Source organism: Rhincodon typus, chromosome 20, assembly GCF_021869965.1.
Source record: "Rhincodon typus isolate 14 chromosome 20, sRhiTyp1.1, whole genome shotgun sequence".
NCBI lineage: Eukaryota > Metazoa > Chordata > Chondrichthyes > Orectolobiformes > Rhincodontidae > Rhincodon > Rhincodon typus.
In genome coordinates, this window is record NC_063351.1 from 28,957,900 (window position 1) to 28,978,324 (window position 20,425).

At 38.3% G+C, this 20,425-nt stretch overlaps 1 protein-coding gene across 1 annotated transcript in view; it reads right to left on the bottom strand.

Moving 5' to 3' along the window:
* The window catches only part of LOC109918548, a 60,191-nt gene extending 40,094 nt beyond the window's left edge, over nucleotides 1-20,097 (bottom strand). The window contains exons 1-5 of the mRNA XM_048609197.1: nucleotides 16,505-20,097; nucleotides 16,278-16,385; nucleotides 3,223-3,369; nucleotides 1,669-1,815; nucleotides 1,098-1,244 (exon numbers count right to left, since the gene is read on the bottom strand). Coding sequence (XP_048465154.1) covers nucleotides 1,098-1,244; nucleotides 1,669-1,815; nucleotides 3,223-3,369; nucleotides 16,278-16,385; nucleotides 16,505-20,097 — 4,142 coding nt within the window. The remainder of the gene's footprint in view (nucleotides 1-1,097; nucleotides 1,245-1,668; nucleotides 1,816-3,222; nucleotides 3,370-16,277; nucleotides 16,386-16,504) is intronic.
* Nucleotides 20,098-20,425: the final 328 nt, after the last annotated feature.

Below are 20,425 nucleotides of genomic sequence, written 5' to 3' on the forward strand. Positions count from 1 at the left end.
GAAATAAAACCAAGTGAACTTCAGATGCTATAAATCAGGAACAAAAACAGAAATTGCTGGAAAAGCTCAGCAGATCTGGCAGCATCTGTGGAGAGAAATCAGAGTTAACATTTCAGTTCCCATGACGCTTCCTCATGAAGCTGATTGTCAAAGGAAGAGTCTATTGCTTCTATTGAAACACAATGGCCTGGACTTTTTGGCATGTGAAATAGCAAAGAAAATTTCTGAGAAAGGGTACAAGTAATAAGCTTAAGGTGCCCAAGAGGGATTTCAGTTGTTTGTGTCAATAAATTATTCTGGCCTAATGAGATAGCACAGAACTGCTCTACTTCTTAAATTTTTCTCAGCAAAGTCAAGGCTGGCAACAAATGTGTTTTGTTATGTTGGCAGCAGAACAAATGCATTGCAAACACACTTGGTTGGTCAATGTTTCTGGTGGTCACTGCTTCCCATCAGTTTGATTATGGGAGTTTATAACGTTGCCAGTTGCTAATTCCTAAGGCAATATACTCAGTTTGATCCACTGTGTCTTGCCAAGATACCAAAGTAAGACTTCATAAAGAGCTGCACAGGATGCTTGATGCTAAAATTAAGGGAAATAGCAACAAAATTCAACTTCAGCAGTTCTTTTTATGTTACTTTTCTATAAACAGAGTGTTGATTTTCCTTGATTTTATTACTCCAGTGAAGGGTAATTAAAATAAGTTGTTTTATGGAATTCAAACCAATGTTGTGATTTTTCAGGAATTCCACATTGGGTTATTTTCAACCTAACGTTTTTGAGATTTCAGCAGAATTGCCCTCTTTTACCGTGGGAGAGCAATATTATTACTCTGCGATTTTCAATACCCTTACTGTCCTTGACTAAACAAATTTAAGAAATTTTCTTAAAAGAAACAATAACATACAAAGAATTATTTTAAATAATTATCCTTTCTGATTGATTATTTTGACCACTGCAAATATGTAATGACATCATATTAAGTTAGTCTTGTGCTTGTTCATCTTTTCTTTAATGAATTTTAAGCCATAGTGGATGATCAATAACAGATTTCTCATCTTCAGGTTTAAATGTTCTCAATCTTCTATATTGCTACCTTAATAGAGTCTGTTCAAGGCGAGTCTGGAAATCTTCAGCATCATCCAATGGCTTAGTGCACTCTACGTTTTGTGGAGGATGAGAAGCAAGAGGTGCAATTGGCTGAGGTGAAATTGACTCTTCTTTTTCGTAAATCAAGGAAACACTGGTAAACACAGATTCAGAGATGCATCACGGCAAATATTCACAAGGCCTAACTATGGAAATATATTGAAACGACAGATACACCATTGAAACCACAGCGTTACTGCACAACACAATTCTAATGTCATGTGAAATTGCATGCATTTTCAGCAGTAACTAGAAGCAGTAATCTTCAGTGATCAATCCCTTCCCAACCCCAGTAATAATGAAACCAATCTCCTGCTGTCCAGGCTGACATTGGTTAAATGCCAAACTAAAATCTGTGTATAGATATTAAGTATTCATTCTGCTCATGCTGTTTGTAATAGTTAGCTGATTTGAACATCATAAGGATCTCAATTGTGGGACACAATTAAACTCCAGGAGAGGTTAGGAATCGTATATTCTAAATTAACTCAACACTTGAACTTCCTGTATGTTGATACCTTATTGGAGTCTGTGGAAGATGTTTCTGGAAAACTTCAGCATCAGCCAGTGGCTTAAGATGCTCAGAGTGCTGTGAAGGATCTGGAGCAATAGATGCGAGAAACGCAGGCAAAACCAACTCTTCTTTTTCAGAAGCCAAGGAAACCCTGGGAAACAAAGATACAGAGATGTATCAGGATAAGCATTCCTGTGGCCTCACTCTTGATAGAAATGTACTATATGATCAAGACTTTAGCTCATTGGAATTGATCACTCTAACAATCCTTTACAAATTAATTCCTAAAATGAACTAACTCATTACTTATAAAAAAAGATACAAAAAGCTGGAAATGTGCAGTAGCATAAAAAGCTTCAGTTTCCACTGGATGGATCGAATTCAAAACATTAATATTATTCCCATTAAAATTCTTTTTTCATCTGTCTATACATTCTGTAATCAGTTTCAATATTTTAGCATTTCCAATGCACACCTTGGAATCCATTCAGTATTTTGTACACCTTACAGTCTGAGAAAAAACGTAACAGAATTGGTCAAACTGCAAAGAAAACAATATTTCCAGCTAACCAGCATAGGGATTCAAGTTATTTTTAAACATTTGAGACCTTCATTATTTAGCTTTTAGGTTTTATAATTTTTATTTTGGAGCTATGAACTGTGAGTGCAGAGCTGAAGGTGACATCTGGGCAGTGAGCAGCAGCTGGTTTAAAAATCAGAACAAACAAAATGATATTTGTTCATGCGGTCAGGCCTAGAAGGTTGATAGCACATTGATTCTTGTTCAAAGAACATTGTGGCTATTTCGGTTCTGGAGATGCATTATGTTCAAACAGATGACAGATGTTTGGATATTAGCTGAGGCCTCATGGGGAGACTGGTGTCAAATAGCCTAACTGAGAGAATGTGGAAAACAAAAAAAAAGAAAGAGAAACCAAAGATGCACCATGTTTTTAAATGTTTTTAAGAAATAATTAGTTTTGTTCTAGGAGTTGTGACCTTTTTATTACTTTGTCTGCTAGAAATATGTAACTATCATATGTTGCTGTCATGCAGCTTTTCTTTAATAAATGTGCTTAACATTTTTTTTTACCTAAAACAGGACTTGGGGAGATGTTTCGCACATGAATAAGTGTACGAACAAGGTTCACTTACTGCTTTCCTGTGCATGTTAGTGAAAGCTTAAAGCTTAAGACAAGGACAAATATATTCAACAGTATGGAGAACTGGGACTTGCCCATGAGTGATTTAAGAAAGAAGAATTGAATAGAAAAAAGATAAATGGTGGAAAGATAAAGAAAGTGCACACTCTCATCTGCACAGTGATCATAGTATTAACTTTAAAAACATCTTCACCATCTAATTCTTTGACAGCGCTTTCATGAACAACTCCTAATTATTTCTATCTTCCTGCTCCAAAATCACTGCATCAAAGCAAAGCCCAATTCCATTCACAGCCCCTCAAACAACAGAAATTAAGAACTATACTTCTAAAAGTCAGTGAACAACTCTTTTCTCAGATCCAAGTTTAAACTTTCTAAAGCCTGTGTGTAAATACCTTAATTGACACTGCTCAAGTTGATTCTGGAGAATTGTAGCATCATCTGGTGGCTTAGCGAGCTTGGCGAGCTTTGAAGGATGAGGAGCAACAGATGCAGGAAGAGGATATGGAACTGGTTCTTTCCTTTCAGAAGCCAAGGAAGTACTGGGAAACACAGATACAGAGATGTGTCAGGATAAACATTTTTGTAGCTTCGCTTCAAAAACAAACTTACTGTGTCAAAACCTTAGCTCACAAGAAATGGTCAGTTTAGTTAACATCTACTATGACTGAAACCAGCTCTTATAAATAATAGAAATGCACAATAAACCGATCAGCATCTGAAAGACAAATACAAGTAAAATCTCAGCTAGAATACTGTGCACTATTCCGAGTACCACAATTTCAGAAGGATGTGAACAGTTTGGAGAGAATGCAGAAGAGGCTTGAGAATGGTTCCAGGAATGAGAAATGTCAGTTAAAAAGATAGATTGGAGAATTTGCGAATGTTTCCTTGTAGAGGAGATGGCTAACAAGAGATTTGATAGCTGTTTTCAAAAGCCTGAAGTGCTGGACAGAGTAGATAAACTGTAGGAGCAAATGATTGCAAATGCTAGATTCTGTACTGAAAACAAAAAATGCTGGAGATAACAGCAGGTCAGACAGCATCCATGGAGAGACAACAAACTGATGTTTTGAATCTAGATGACACTTCATCAGAGCTGAACTGTACCTTCTCATTAAATAATTGAGAATGAGACAGCACAAAGCAATTTGCAAAAGAAGCAAACATGATGTAATGAAATTCCTTTTCTCAGAGCGAATTGCTACAGTCTTGAACACACTGTCTGGAAGAGTGATGCAGGCTATTTCTTATGAGGCATTCAAGAAGGTATTAGATAATTATTTGAAGAGGGGCAACATTTAGAGCTTTAGGGAAAACAGGAGAATGGCACAAAGTCTTAATACTCATTTAGAAAGCCAGTGCAGACATGATGGGCCATACAGCTTCCTTTTCCATTCTAATTGTTTTGTGATCAAGAGTTTTACCGGATGCTTCTATCCAATATATTCACCTTACTCTTATTCAAATTCTGCTTGGTCAGTTGACAACTTCTAACATTTTCTATTTTTGTCATAACAGACACTTTGGCCCAACTAACACTGGCAGACCATGTTCCCAGACTAAACGAGTCCCACTTGCCTGCACTTGGCCCATATCCATCCAAACCTTTCCTATCCATGTACTTATCAAAACGTCTTTTAAATGTTGTAACTGTACCTGCCCCTACCACTTCCTCTGGCAGTTTGTTCCAGACGAACCACTCTGTGTAAAAAAAAAATTTGCCCCCAAGTCCTTTTTAAATCTCTCTCCTCTCACCTTAAAAATATGCCCCTTAGTTTTGAACTCCCCCACCCTAGGGAAAAGAACCTTGTCATTCACCCTATCTATGCCCCTCATGGTTTTATAAACCTAAATACGGGAATCCCTCAAACTCCTGTGCTCCATTGAAAAAAGTCCCAGCCTTTCTACATGTTCTGCAGATTTTTTCATCTCTCTACTTATCCTGCCAGTTTTGACCACAGTAAATTTTATCATTATTGTTATGTATCTTGGAAACCATCTGCCATTTTGTACATGTTCCAAACTGAGGAAGCATTTTATGTCAAGTGCTGAAATTGCAAGGTTAAACAGACCTGGGTATTTGGTTTCTTTCATGTCCCTCGATATGCTGGGGACTGCATGAGCTACAAAATGACGTAAGAAATACAGGAGACACAGATATCTCACCATTTCCTAATATCATACTTGGCTTAGTGGTAGCATTCTTCTCACTGAGTCAGATGGGATGTTGGTTCAAGTTTCTTTCATGACACCTGAATATAAATACTTGTCTGACACTTCAGTTTATAAGGCAGAATGATTGCCTGACCTTGCAGAACTGAGGAGCTACAGCAGGATAACAGCTTGACACCAACATTACAACAGGGATTAAAAAAGCAAAAGCACTTCATTGGCTTTGAGATCTCTTGTGGTCATGAAAGGCATTCTATAAATGAAAGTTTTTTTTACAGTATAATCAATTACCTCTAATGGAGAGATTCTCTATAGACAATAGTTAATAGTTCTTCATTTTACAATTTGTTGGTGGGATGTTATTGGGGCCTAAATCTTACCTTTGGACAATGAGTGGGCAGAGCCATACCCAGGAGCTATTTTCAAATTGCACCAGCTCCCACCAACCCCCACCCCAGCCTTTGGAAGAGCTGTTGAGTTTGACTATACCATACAGAGCAGGGGAATTCTCCAAGAGTTCCTTGGAAACAACACCATTGAATCAGATTACATGGTCACTTTAGCCATGGTTGTTTGTAAATTTGCTTGTGTAAATTGGCTGCTGAGTTTCCCTGCATTACTACAGGAAGTACAATACACAGACTGTAACATGCTCAGGAATCAATGAGGATGTAAATCATGTTCTTTTTCCTTTCCCTTCATCTCTTTACTTTGAGCTTTGATGTTGCACCTTCTAATCTAGGCTAGCATTCTCAGAGGTTAGAAACAATGCTTTTTGAAATATTAATTCCTTGAAGGGTAGAAATAATATCTGCATGTTGAAACATTAGACTGGGATTCCCTTTATTTGATCAGGTGTCATGGAGAAAAGCTGAAGTCTCCGAGAGATTGTTCAGATAAATCCTAGACAGCATTTCTCAAGCAAACAACACTGTCCAAAGCACCCTAACTGAGCATTCTGTGTTCAAAAAGGGTGCTGCATTTATTTACAAAATAGCCACAGCACATTTGAGTGATTCATTAAGCAATTAAGTGAGCAGTTGGCATAGTGGCACAACGCCAGGGACCCAGGTTCAATTCCACCCTTGGGCTACAGACCCCGTGTCTGTGTCAGTTTCCTCCAGGTGCTCTAGCTTCCTCCCATAGTCCAAAGATGTGCAGCTTAGGTGGATTGGCATTGCTAAATTTTGCCCAAAGTGTCAAGGGATGTGCAGGTTAGGAGGGTTAGAGGAGAGAGATTACTCTTTGGCAGGTCGGTGTGGACCTGATGGGTTGAATGGCCTGCTTCCACATTGTAGGGATTCTATGATTACTTTAAAGCACTTTGAACCATTTTTTGAGAAATGGAATAAAATATAATGTCAAGAGAGTCGCTATTCCTTCCTCCAGTCTCAAAAACTGACATAAGTAGCTAAACCTGTTACATCATCCATATTTCTCATGCATGGTTTGATGAATGGAACCCCCAAGGTCTGTCTCTGTACAGCTTTAGTAGGCAAATGAATGAAAGGTCCCTTCTCCAATCTTCTTGTAACTGCTTTTGAACTGATATGATAGCTTAGAGCAGGCCATGATAGGATAGGAAAGCTATGCACACAGCATGTAATTACAAGTGGCTAATCATCTGTAGCCTATGCTGTACCAGCAGCAAAGCAGTTATAGGTCATCACAAACGTTGCATCTATTCTGCGTATTCAATTGTCTGACAGAGAGTTGGGCATTGACTCTGTGAGCTGAATGGCCTCTTTCTGTATCATAATAATTCTGACTCTATTACAAACTAAAACTGTAAAGTAATTAATGAAATTGATGTGCTGAATGTGCATTAATAAATATGCAGATTAAAGTGATATGCATGTAAATCCTGTCTGAGCTTAGTGAAGGATTTGAAACTGATTTAGTCCACAGAGGACAAAAATACTTCTGAACAATTAACCCACAAGGAATGTTGATCTCTGAGTGAAGTAGTCAAAGATTACAGTCCATAAACCATTCAGATTCCTGTGTCAATGAGGGTCTGTTATACTGCATGTCAGTAAATTATCTAGAAGAAACACCCTATTCATTTTTTTTCCAACCCAGTTTCTAACCTGATCTCCTGGAGAATTTTTGTGGCACAAAAAGACATTATTACCTTGTACAGTATCAGTTAAATCCGTTTCTAGAATCTCAGCAACCCCCACTATTTTCTCTGAGGATCAGTTCTATTGGGACGGCTTTGCAGTGGAAACAGAAACAAGAGGCCAGGGGTGTTTCTGAAGTCGTAACAAACAATGCTTGCCATCCAAGACCCACAACAAGAAACAGCAGGTTAACATTCAATCCAGAAATTCTTGCTTTTGGAAAAATACAACCATGTGCTGTACTGATCTAAAATTTAGCACCAAAGCAGCTAACACCAAAGCTGCAGCCAACTTCATTAGTAGTTCCTTTGGCATCAATAACATTCCATAATAAATGGTGCTAAAGCTAATTGAAAATTTACTTCCATTTAATAACATATGGTTTTTGAAAAGACAGTGTTTTGACAGGGTTTATTTACCAGCTTCATTGCACCATGGGAGAAATCAAAACTTTATGAAATACTTCTTGTATTTTAAGCTGATCATCCAAAAATGCTAAATAAAGTACACTCCAAAAAATCTTTAATGCAGAACAGGCAGAAGAACACGTGTCGCTTTGGCTGTGAAGGCAGAAGATGTCTGCAGCAGCAAGGTGATCCTAGTCTTTGTTGCTCAAGATGTCACCAAAATCTGACCACCAACCCATCATGATTGTATGGACAACAACAGTGCTCCAAGGTCCAAAGAATTTGCACAGATGTGTCTGCCAGGTCATTTATGAACTCCTGTAATAATGGTGGATTGGCGGTGGGACAGAGTCAACCTGGGAATCCTAGTGAAGAATCTATATGCAGTCGACAAGGTACATGGAGATCACTGGTCATCTGTCAATGTCTGTGATCTTGAAGAAAGTTTATATTAGGTGAGTACCATGGTTGGTTAAGAAAACTTCGTGCCACTGATGTCATTTTGGACAGCACCATGTGTAACTAGCCAGTCCTTTTCGGGATACCCTCTGTTCACCCCAAATGGGGAGGGAGCTCACGAAGGTGCCCGAGAAACAGGCTGTCCCATTTTTCTGTGGATAGAGAACCACATCCTGTGGAACCACCATCTCTGCAATTTCAGTCGCATCATCTCAAAGAAGAAGTAGAGCAACGGCAAAAATGGAAAGAAAAGGATGAAAATGCTAAACTCTAGACCTCACTACATTAATAGGCCATCCTGCGCTACATATCCAAAGACTCTGGGTCAAAAATCTGCATGAAAACCACATGAAAACTAATGGAAGAAACTCAGTGACTGTAAAAAGACCTCAACTGAGCTCCAATGACTGAGAAAGATCTCAGATTCTGGACATTTAATCTTCTACACATCTATTTTAACATGATTTTATTCTGACTGAAGCATACTTATCCAGGAAAAAAATGCAACGTACTTATCAGTCACTGCACTAGCACCAGTATGCAAGGTTGATTAAAATCAACGATGGCAAATCATGGAGCATTGGCATGGAATTTCTAATTTGCATTCTTTGCAAATGGACAACTTGCTGGGCGAGTACATTTGTAACATAAGGCCTCATGCCAATGGTATGTAAAATGTAAAGGGTCAAGACTGCTATTTGAACAAGGGACAGCAATGACAGAAAAACGTTGTTAACCAACAATGGTAATCACCAAAATTAAAACTACCTTAAAATGCTCAAAATGTTCTCTGTAGTTTAGTTTAGAAGAAAAATATCTTACATAAACTAAAAACACGGCAATTGAGTTAACTGATTACAGTCTATTTTTAATTAATATCACTATAACAGGTTATCTGGCCATTTACTTATTGCTGTATGTGGAATCATGTTATATGCAAACTTAATTCCATGTTACCCCCAACACAAATTACCCTTCAACACTGATTTGCGGCATGAAAATTTTTGGATGTGTAAGGTCATGAAAGATGCTATATAAATGCTAATTACTTTTTAAATTCAAAATTTCAATTCTAACCGTACAACATTTCACACTTTTGCCACAGAATCCCCTCTTGATTAGTCTAGATTTAACACAATGAAGTTGAACACAGTGAAAGATATTCCCCATCCATTATGCTGCATTGACAACCTAGGGATCACACTGCTTGAAAAATACATTAAAATAAATTTCTTTCATTCACTGGATTCCTCTATACATAGGTAGCAAGAAGACTCATTCCTAAAGTCTCTCAGTCATATATAATGACTGCCACATCCACTGTTCAGGCAAGAGCAATGGGGAGAAGTTTAGATTTCCAAAACTCCCACCAATCTTTTAATTAAACTCTGCAGTCATTTCCTGTTCATTCAGAAAACATGTAATATAAATAAAATGAATCTCTAGTCATTTTGTTGTTCTTTTCCAAACATCCCACTGTGCTACTAACACACAGTCTGCCTCCCTTTAAGAATGTTTACATAAATACTCTGCTTTTTCCCCCTCGAGTACAATTAGATATGTCTCCAACTTCCAGGCTGACGTAAGGGCTATAGAATTTACAAGTCTATTGCTCATGTTATTATCACCCATAAAGGCTGAACTCCTCACAGAGTAAAATAAAAGTATATTGTACAGCATCTCTAAAGAGTTATTCATTTTAGTAACGCCTCACAGCAAGTTTATTGACCCAGGAAACTTGAAGTGACCAATTTCTAAATTTCCATGAAATGTATGCAAGACCTAATTCCATTTGCAGTTACTACTTCAAGCTTAACTGAACAGCAAGACTGATCATCATAATATGATCTGTCACATTGCACCACTGGGACTAATGTACTGAAGCGGACTGAACTCTACAAATTTTTGTTACATCAGTTTCATGTTGCAATTCTGTTTTACAAGTTTAAATATCCATTAAAGATAGACATAGGCACAATATTCTACTTACATAGACAGAAGTAAGCCAGTTGCGTTGTATTTGAAGTTAAAAATCTTTTTACAATGGACACTGAGGATGTAGTGGGTCTCACAGCATGTTGCCCACAAACGGTAATGAATTCCAAAAGCTAATACTGTAACATTGTACAAGTGTATCACTGCTATAAATGACAGAGAGGAGCACTTAAAGTCTGCCCATTAACAGTTTGTGGAGTTCACATTTGAAGCCACTATTCTTCAATGAAGTGCATTGAAGAGTGACTCACACAAAAGACTACTGGTTATAAAACTGTAGACTTCCTACTGAGGCTCCTCCCTATTGCATTGTCATAAAAGGTCAGTATCTGACTGACAACCAACAAGTGCATTTCAGACATCTAAAACTGCTGGCAGACTGTGGGAGGCAGGGTGGTCAGCTGGATACAACTCCATATAGTACTCATAGATTGGGCCCACCCATTTCAATTTAGTTCACCGCTGAAGATTCAGATGAAAAGCTCACGTTTACTCAATCTTGTAAGGCTCTCAAATTACAGTCGCAGCATTTGCTGTTTTATATGTTTGTACCTTTCACCCTTTTAGTGAAATTATTTCACTATGCTTTAAATGCGCCCAGACATCAAATGCCTATTTGATTTTATTTAGTGTTATGATACAAGGAAAACTAAAAATGCTTTTCACTGCTATTAATCTTAATAGTTTCTGAAATAAAAAATGTCACTGATTAAAATAAACAAAGTCAAGTAGCATAATAACCAATCATGGTAAATTTGCAATGCACTATGCTATGTGATGGGGCGTAGGTTTAGTTAATATGACACTAAGCTCTGATTTCAGCTGTGTTTTTATTGAGTAAGACACACGTTAAAAGAGAGGTGTGCAAAAATCTGAAGTTATCATTGAACAACATCAAGATTGCAACTAAGTTATTTATTCTCAGAATGACTCGATTTTGAGAAATATTTCTCGTCACTAATTCTGCTTTACAGCTCTCATTAGACCAAACTAAACTGCAGATGAGTTATGAGAGAAAAAATTATGCTGATATTGAAAGCTGGAAAAGGGTTAATTCCAGATTTACAGAAGTGAATAAAGTGAAACTTGAATATGACATAAAGAATCTCATTGTACCAGGAAGATGGAAAACACATACTCCGTGATTCAGCCTGACTGATTCAGACAGACACTGACCTGCAGAGAAACTTTAAAAGTATATGGTTGGAAACACATTTTGCTGCATTCAAAATACAGGCCTTCTGGCAGTTATTACAAGGACAATTTATTGTCAGAAGGTCTATGAAAGTTTATCAGTGTAGACAAGGATCATATTTTCGATTAAAACTCTGAGTTCAGTTAAATTCATGTATGAACTGCTTTTAGAAGGAAAGTGAGGTAAACATATTTATTTGTGGCTGTTAGTGCAACAGGATAACTGGCAAATGACAACTGACTGAAGTTATACTGTGAAAAAATGTACAGACTAATCTATGCAATGATCATTTTTCAGGCAACATCTGCAAGCCTATTGCAATATTTAAGTATCTAACAATCCATGCTTTTACCAATAATACAGTTTCCTCATTCTTTGCTAAGCACAATTGTACATTAATTCTTAGTTAATCATTGCTGGAGATGTTACATTGTTGTCTGTAACCTAGTAGACATTTAGCTTTAAAGCTACTTCAAAACAACAAACAACAGTCTTTTTTGAAATTCAGAATTAAAATATAATTCTCACTGGACTTTCTCACAAAAAGCCTTTTGTTCTGAATATTCCGCTGTTTTGAAAATAGTTTTATTTGATAATTAGTGAAGAAATTTTTAATGCATTTATATAAAATATCTTTGTTCATTACTTTAAAAGAGATACAATCTAAAGATTCTTACTCCCTTTAAAATGGCTGAGAAACTTCAAGTAATGTTTCAAATTAAACATTTAAATGTCAATTTCAAAGGATCCAATCTCAAAGCAAAATAACCTTGAACAGAAACCCTGGTTTTTTTCTTCAAAAGGGTTGACTGTCAAAAACTTTGTCCCCTTTTCTCTAAAATAGGGACGTTATGCTTCATTTATACAGGGCACCATAGTCTAGACTAGTAGACAATGTTGGTCACCTTTTTAAGAAGGATCCTGAAGGTCTTAACAGTGTAGCTATGGAGAGGGTGCTTCCTCGAATGGGAGTATCTACAACTTGAGTCACTGTTTAAAGACCAGGGGTTGCCCATTTAAAACCAAGATGAGGTGAAATATTTTCTTTGATGGTCGTGAGTCCTTGGAAATCTCTTCTTGAAAGGTGGTGGAAGCAGAACCCCTTGAATTTTTTTTTAAGGTGAACAAGAGGTTGAAAGGTTTTCAGGAGTTGATTTGAGACTACAATTATCTAAATAATTATCTAATTAAACGATCTAATTGATTGACAAAGCAGAGTCAAAGGCTGAATGGTCTAATCCAGCTCCTAGTTCGCATGTTTGTAAAGGTGGGGGTGGGTGATGGTGTGGCATTAGTGGAGACAGTGGGGTTGAGGTCATGAAGGACTCGAACAGAGATCTGAGGTCGGACCAAAGGCACGGAGATGTGAAGTGGGAAGTGTCTGGTATCCTGGTTGTGGAATGGAGTATGGGTGATGGGAACAGACAGTCAAGATACAGGAGTGGCCTAAAGAGCAGGATCAATACCCTATGGGTCCATTTCAGGGTGTTAGCTGGTAAAAGGAAAACATTCACACAGTTACAGCTGGAGGTCCATTTGAAAGGCAGGTTCCAGTCTGAGGTTAGGAAAATCAATGGTCTCATAGGACAGGTCATGGGGTTTAACTACAATTTTCAGGATTATGTGGGGAGTGTCCACTAGGATAGTGTATGCTTGGGGATGAGAGGACATTTCTAAGTAGATAGTGACAGGATATTGTGTAAAGAGCAGTTAAGGGTAATGTTGCGAGGATCAGGATAAGCGTGAAAGTGATTTGAAGGCAACTGGAATTTTGGTCTTTATTGCAATGGGGATGTTGATTTAAAATATGGAGATCTTGCTACAACTGTACAAAACATTGGCAAGACCACACGTAGATTACTGTCCATTGTTCCGGTCTCTTTACTTAACAAGAGATATAGGTGCATTGAAAGTTTGTAGAAGGCACACTCAGCTGATTCTGGGATGAAAGTGTTGTCTTATAAGGAAGGATTGAACAAGTTGGGATGACCCTGTTTGGAGCTGGGAAATGATTTTATTGAAATACATAAGATTTGAGGGGGCTGAACAGGTTAGATGCCAAGAGGATATTTCCCCTTATGGGGATTACTAGTACTGGAAGGCACAATTTAAAAATAAGACGCCTTTCATTCCAGATGGAGATAATCATCGAATCATACAGTACAGAGGAGGCCCTTCAGCCCATCAAGTCTATACCACTAAAAAACAGAATACATACACCAACACCACTTTCCCACACTTGGACCATAGCCTTGAACATTATGGCACTTCAAGTGCTCATACAAGTACTTGTTACAGGTTGTGAGTTATCCTACCTCAACAAACCACCCAGTAAGTGCATTCCAGACCTCCACCACTTATGGGTGAAACCGGTTTTTCTTAAATCCCCTCTAAACCTCTTATCTTTCACTTTGAAATTATGATCCCTTATTATTGACCCTTTGGCTAAGGGGAACAGCTGCTTCCTATTCACCCTCTCCATGCCCCTCATAAATTTTACACACCACTATCAAACTCCCCCTCAACCTCCTCTGTTCCAAAGAAAACAATCTGACCTTATCCAGCCTCTAATCATAGCTGAGATGATCCACCTTAGGCAATAGTTTGGTGAATCTCCCTTACACCCCTTCAGTGCGATAACATCCCTCCTATAGTGTGGTGACCACATCTGCACACAGTAACCCAAGGAAGAATTCCTTCTCAGAGTGGGTCATTAATTTTTAGAATTTTCTACCCCCAACAGCAGTGGAGGCTGAGTCATTGAGCATTAAGGCTGACTTAGGCAGAATTTTGATTGACAGGGGCATTGAATTATGGGGAGCAGGCAAGAAACTAGAATTAAGGCCACAAACAGGTCTTCATGATCTTACCGAATGGAGACCAGCCTGATGAGCTGAAAAGGTTACTCCTGCTTTGATTTCTTATGATCCAGAATCTCCTATGAGAGGTTTTAAAGATCCAATAGTAAATTCAATTCAGTAACTAAAACAGAGAATTAAAAGATGCAAACAGCTCATTAAAAGGAAATTCTCCTTCAATTCTGTCCTGTAATTTTCTTCTTTCCTACTTCTCTATGTTTTCATATGCACTGGAACCCTCACCTTACACAACTGGCAAACAGTCACGCGTGAGCTTTGATAGTGAGATATAGCAAGCTATTTGAATGGAACCAGCATCACAACTAAAACCACAACTGTCCTTATGATATGTCAATGTGCAGGTATTGTTACAATCAGGAATGGGAACCCACATCAACTCAAGCACCAAACTGATTATACTTTACATTGACCAAATAGGATGACTCAGTGCACACAAGGCATCAAAACTTGGGTCTTCCAAATCATAGAGGCTCAATGATTCACTGGTTAAAACCAATCAATAATCAGGGTGCAAACGTGATCATTTTGGAATTAATTATCCATCAAAGGCACTATTGTTCAGATGTTCATTAACAAAAACACACTGCATTCACTTCCAGCTTTATGGGATGTACTGCAGTGAAAATGTCTGAAATTTTAAGTGTCCTTAGACTAGCAGTAATACTTGAGGTCAGTTTTCATGATTGCAAATTTATTTATGGAATAGAAACAAAATTTCTCATCCACTTAGCCCTCTATATTCAGAGCAAATCAATAAGAAGATTGGATGTAAATGCATTTCTGAGATATGTACCATGCTCTGTATTTCTTTAACTTATTCAATTGTGTTCTTACATTCAACCTAAGAAATGTCCAAAACAAAAAGCGTACCACATTGACTGCTTTAGCACATGTTATGGCCTCAAGTTTTTCAAGACAGTGAAATGACGTTGGGCACAGCTCCTGGCGTGAACCCTCCATTGCAGTTGCAATGAGGCCACAAAACCATGAACTCAATGACACCATGCTGAAATTATTGGCTATTGCATAGTGGCATTTATCAATTATACTGAGTTCTGATGTCAGTTGATTGTCACTAACTTCTTGAAGTATCTTGAAATAGCATGTAAGTTGCAATATTGCAACACTGACTACACTTCAAAAGCATTTCAATGGCTACAAATACTTTAAGACAGCTGGTGATTATGAAAATTGTTATATAAATGTAAGATGTTACCTTTTCTGTTAGCCTGTCAAGTCAGCAAACACTTTTATATTACTGTCTGTACCAAGAAAACAAGTCGCTGCTCAATCTACCGTAAACAATGACCTATTCTCTCTCTGAAGCCTTAGCCTTGTATGCTTTTACATTCAAATTGAGTGTAAAATGTATCAATGTATTTTGAAAGCAATGGGATATCCAGCACACTCCAGATGTCACAATCAATTGCTATACAATTTTAAAAGAAAACTATCACATATAAAGGGAAAGAAAATTACTTAATTCCCACTTCGGACTTTGAAACAAACTGAACTTCATGAGATGCAAGAAGTTAAGCAGCTGCCAGGACTGAGAAATATTCTACCACATTTAAGAAAGTTCTTGAAAATTATCAATCTTGATCCGCGGGAAGCAAATATCCATCAATAAAACACCAAGCAGGAGACCAGGATCAATTAAATTAACTCCAATCTTACATCACTCAATATTAAAAAATCTCAAAATTTATGTTTTCTTATCAAATTGTTTTGAAGTTATGATTTTAAATTATTGAAAAATGATGACAAATGATGATAAGTTTGCTCCAGTTTCCATTGAATGTGTACATGTAGGTAACTTTATAATTCCCGTATTAACAAAATTACCTAACGTGTTGATAAAATGAATCAGATACAAATCTATCCTCTGCGACAATGATTTGGTGATGAGGAATCACTCGATTATCAGTGGGAGAAGAGAGAGTTAAGATAAAACTTCTTTACGGTTGTTGGAGTATGGGACAGTTTGCTCCAGGAAATAGTTGAAGCAATGCATCAATTATGAAAAAGACAGATTCATTTTGAAGCAAAGGAGTGATGAAGGAGCTGGGCAGTGGGATACGAATTTGTTCCAGCAAAGACCAAGTGAGGACACAGTACCACTTTCTGTGTGGTCAACATTCACAGTTCTAGTTATTATGAAAATTCATTAATTTAAGTTGGATGGCAGTTTGTCCAACTTTTTCAGTCTTTTTCTACCTTGTGGTCAGTCTGGTGTTATCCAATGCACATCTTGTTACTGTGCAAATTACACTCTCAGCATCCTTTTCATGCAGAGGTGAAGAGGAGGCAAATTCAGGAGAAGGACTAGTCAACAGAGAGCAGGAAAAGAAGAATTAGAAATTGGAATGTCCATATGTTACTATTAACATTTGATAACCATATAAATATACTTATGTGAATGTGTAAAAGCAAGACATATGTACCTTTCAGTCTTTAATCCTTCCTTAAGTCCTTTTTCAGTTACTTTGACCTCAGTGTTTGCACATACAGCAGGCAGAACCTCCTCTTCCTTTACATCTGCTAATGTGTGGGGAGAACTGTGGTCTGGTGTGGCTGATCGTTCTATTGCAAGTAAGAACTCATTTCCAAATTCAATATCAGACACACAAGATTGTTTCTTAATGGAATTTGGATCTATTCCAGCACAACTCCCCGATGGTAGAACACCTATAATGCTTTCCTGTTCTTTGGCATCAATTTCTAAGTTGCTTTCTGTTCCGTCTCTAACGTGCAATGAGAGCAGGTGTTCAGTTGCATTGCTGGGTTCCTTGTTTTCAATGGTCATGGATTTGAGAAGCTGCATTCCCCGAGACGCAGCATGGTTTTTACAATCTGTGCCTCCTGCTGAGATGATCTCTTTCTCCACTTCCTCTGGGAGTTTGTCATTTCCTGAAGCAAAATCCATCTCTAAACTTAATTCCTTCTCACATGTACTATGTGACATTAGATTGTTATATTGTTCACTGTCTGAAGCTACAGCCAAAAGCTGGTTTACTTTGACAGCTTCAGAAACAGAGAGATTGCAAAGAGGAAAATCTGTCTCTGGTTCTGTTCCAAAAGTCATGCCTTTTTTAATGCTCCCAAAACTATTCCCATTAACACTTTCTTTTCCACTCAGGTTCAGGATCTGCTGTTCCTCACTGCCATATGTTTGATTTAAAATTTCTTCTTTTGTTGTTGCATCACAGCACAGGGAATTACAAATTAACTCATTGGATTCTGGGATTACACTTTTACGGCAACCTGCATTTGCAACAGCTATATCTTCTTTTGTTTCATTAATGGATATTTGCTGAGCTTTGCTGAGTGTACCGCTTGTTGTTTCCTGCAGTTCAGTAACAATACCAGAGCGAGATAACAACTGCACATTTCCTGGAAGTACAGAAATGTCTATACCCTTCTCATCAAAGCATGATTTTTCTTTGAAGATACTCAATTTTGTCTCATCATCACTTGACTGTTGTTTAATGTCGCAGCTGAAACATGACAATTTATCCCCATTTTTTTTAGTATCAAATTTCTGGGAGCTAGACAACAATTCTGTAGGCGCTTGGACTGAAATATTCTTGCTATCAATCAGAATGTTGCTTGCCTCTTTGCTTTTAGTGTTGCAAGTTTGCTGTGGCTCATTCTCAGAGTCCAATGACATTCCCTTCAGCTCCACTCCTTCAGGGTCCTGACACATGGATGTCAGTTTTGTGGCTTCTAGGATTACACTTTCTTCACCGATTTTAATGTTCTTCACATTTTTTTCTGATTCTTCACTGGAGTTTTGGTTCTTGACACTGTCAACACTGGAAGCTAATAAATAATCTTTTCCATTCCACGGCTCATGAATCTGCAAGTTGGATTGAAATTTTGCTGTGTCTGAGGACGCAGTGATTTCAGTATCAGATTCTGATTTAAAGCGGTTCTTTTCTGCGATGCTCTCTTCTGTACTGAAATCTGAAAGCTTTTCCCCAAAGTCCATGTTATAATTTTTTGAAAGACTAGATGGGAACATCAAGGTGGTATCTGGGCACAAGTTATCTTCTATACTGCCACCTTCTTTAGAGGTTGCTGTCTTCATTCCACTGCTGCATATTTGCTGTTGCTCATTATTGAAAGCCATCAGTTCAGGGGTGACAGAATCCTGAAATATCGGTGGTGCCAATTCCATACTTTCAGGGTTAATAATATTGTCTGCACTACTCTGTAAGGAAGAGACAGCTTTCCCATCTGCTCCTGCCTCTTCAATTTTATCGCTGCATATCTGCTGCTCATTACTAAAAATGGATACTCTCTCCACATCAGGAATCTGAATATCGAGTATCAATTCTGTAGTTTCTGGAAACGAATTAGCTGCAATGCCAACTTGAAGTCTGTCTATCCTTTCTGTCTGCTGGTCACCACTGAAACCCATTGTGCACTCGGTCAGGGCAGCCCGTGTGCAAGTTGTCAATTCTTTTCTCACTGACAACTCAGGGTCCTCTGCACTTGTACTTGATACCTGCACAGTTTCTTCCTGAAGATTTTCTTTTGATTCAACATTGAGGTTGAGTTCTTGATTTAGATCTCCACAAAAGCTTTGCAATGGCTCTTTTCTTTTTACTTCATCACGATTGTGTAGGCTGGCCGTTAGTTTCATGATTCCTGTGGGTACAGGCTCACTGCCTGTCTGATGGCACATGTCAGAAATGCTATCTCCCATTGTACTGATACCTGTTAGCAGCTGTTCACTTACAACTGGCAGAGATTTTTTTGATGTTTCAGGAGCCTCTGAACCAGGTGTCAACCCAACGGCTTCTGAAACCATCTCAATCCTGCAAAGATTTTCTTCAGAGGCATTTCCTTTTGCCTCATTGCTACATATTTGCTGCTGTTGATTAGCAAAACGAGGTGATGCTTCTTTCACTTCTTCGTGACAATGGGTCACTTCACGGGGAATCAGTTCATCTGGGAGGTCTTTTGCTACATCCAGTTGGAAGCCATGTACATTTTCAACATAAATTTCCTCATTCTGTTCATCACTGCATTTTTTCTGCTGATTGTTTTCACAGCTGAGCCCCAGCAGATTTTTCACTGCCTCCTCTGTGAGGCGATTCTCCAAGCCAGCTATTAATTCTATCGTCAGTCCAGTTACATTTTCGACTCCAGTCATAAGACTGCATACATTATTCTCAGTGCTGTTTTCTTCCATTGGACTTCTGCAGATTTGTGGCTGTTGTCTAAATGCCAGAGACAGATCATACTCTTCTGCTTCATGGGTTTGAGGAACAGGTGGATTCTGCATCAATGTGATGGATTCCAGAAGGGTGGTTTTCATACCTACCTGAAGACTGCTTATACATTCAGCAGCAATATTAACATTTGTTGCATTCTCACTGGTTTGCTGATGTTCCACATCAGGCTTTTCCACATCAGGCTCAAGGCTCAATACCTCTTTCGGCATCTCAGAATTAGGACACTGAGCAGGACATTCTGTGATTGAGTGTTGGGGAATATTTTCTTCACCTTGTTGAAGATGACCTACATTTTCCCCAAAGTAGTTGTCTTCTATTCCTTTCGAGGATATTTGCTGTTGTTTCTTATCAACACTAAAAACCAAAAATTCCTGACTTGTTGCACTTGTGCTGAGACCCAGAAGGGCTTGAGGGATCAAAATATTTTCCATAGTTTCAGTACCAGTGAGGAAGCAGCACAAATTTTTTTCAGTCACTTCCTGTTTCCCATTCTCATCCACTTGCTGGTGCTCACTGCTGTATCCAATTCTTGTCCCTTCCAGGTTTGTAGTATCAGGAATCTGGCAGCTGACTGCTGACTTCTGTGCTTCTGGAGTTGCAATGTTTCCCATAGAACTTAGCTCACTTCCTTCAAATATTTTTTCTTTGATCTCACAGCCTGCCTGCTGCCTGCTGAACCCTGGTAATATATTACTATTTTCCACTACCTCAGATTGCTCTACATCAGTTGATAATTTAATAGCTTCTGGAGGAAAAGTATTTTCCACAGATACCTGGGATATTTCTACATTCATTTCCGGGGATCTATATTTCAATTCAGTGTCCTGCTGCATTATATTAGAGCAGCCAAAATCTTCTGATGTCTTTTCTTTGGTTGTAGTGCCCTGAAGATTCAGTGCATGTTCTGTGCTTGTTGACAGTACAATCTCTACAAGACCTTCCTGATAACTGCAAACCTCTCCCTTATAATCATTTTGCTGTTCTTCACTAACAATTGTTTGTGGCTGTTCACCACTGATGGTCAGTAATGTCTCTTTCATTCCAATGCCAGCCACATGCTGAGAGGCCAGCAATGATTCCACTCCTTCTTGGTCAGTCTGAAAGCTGCACGCTTTTTCTCTG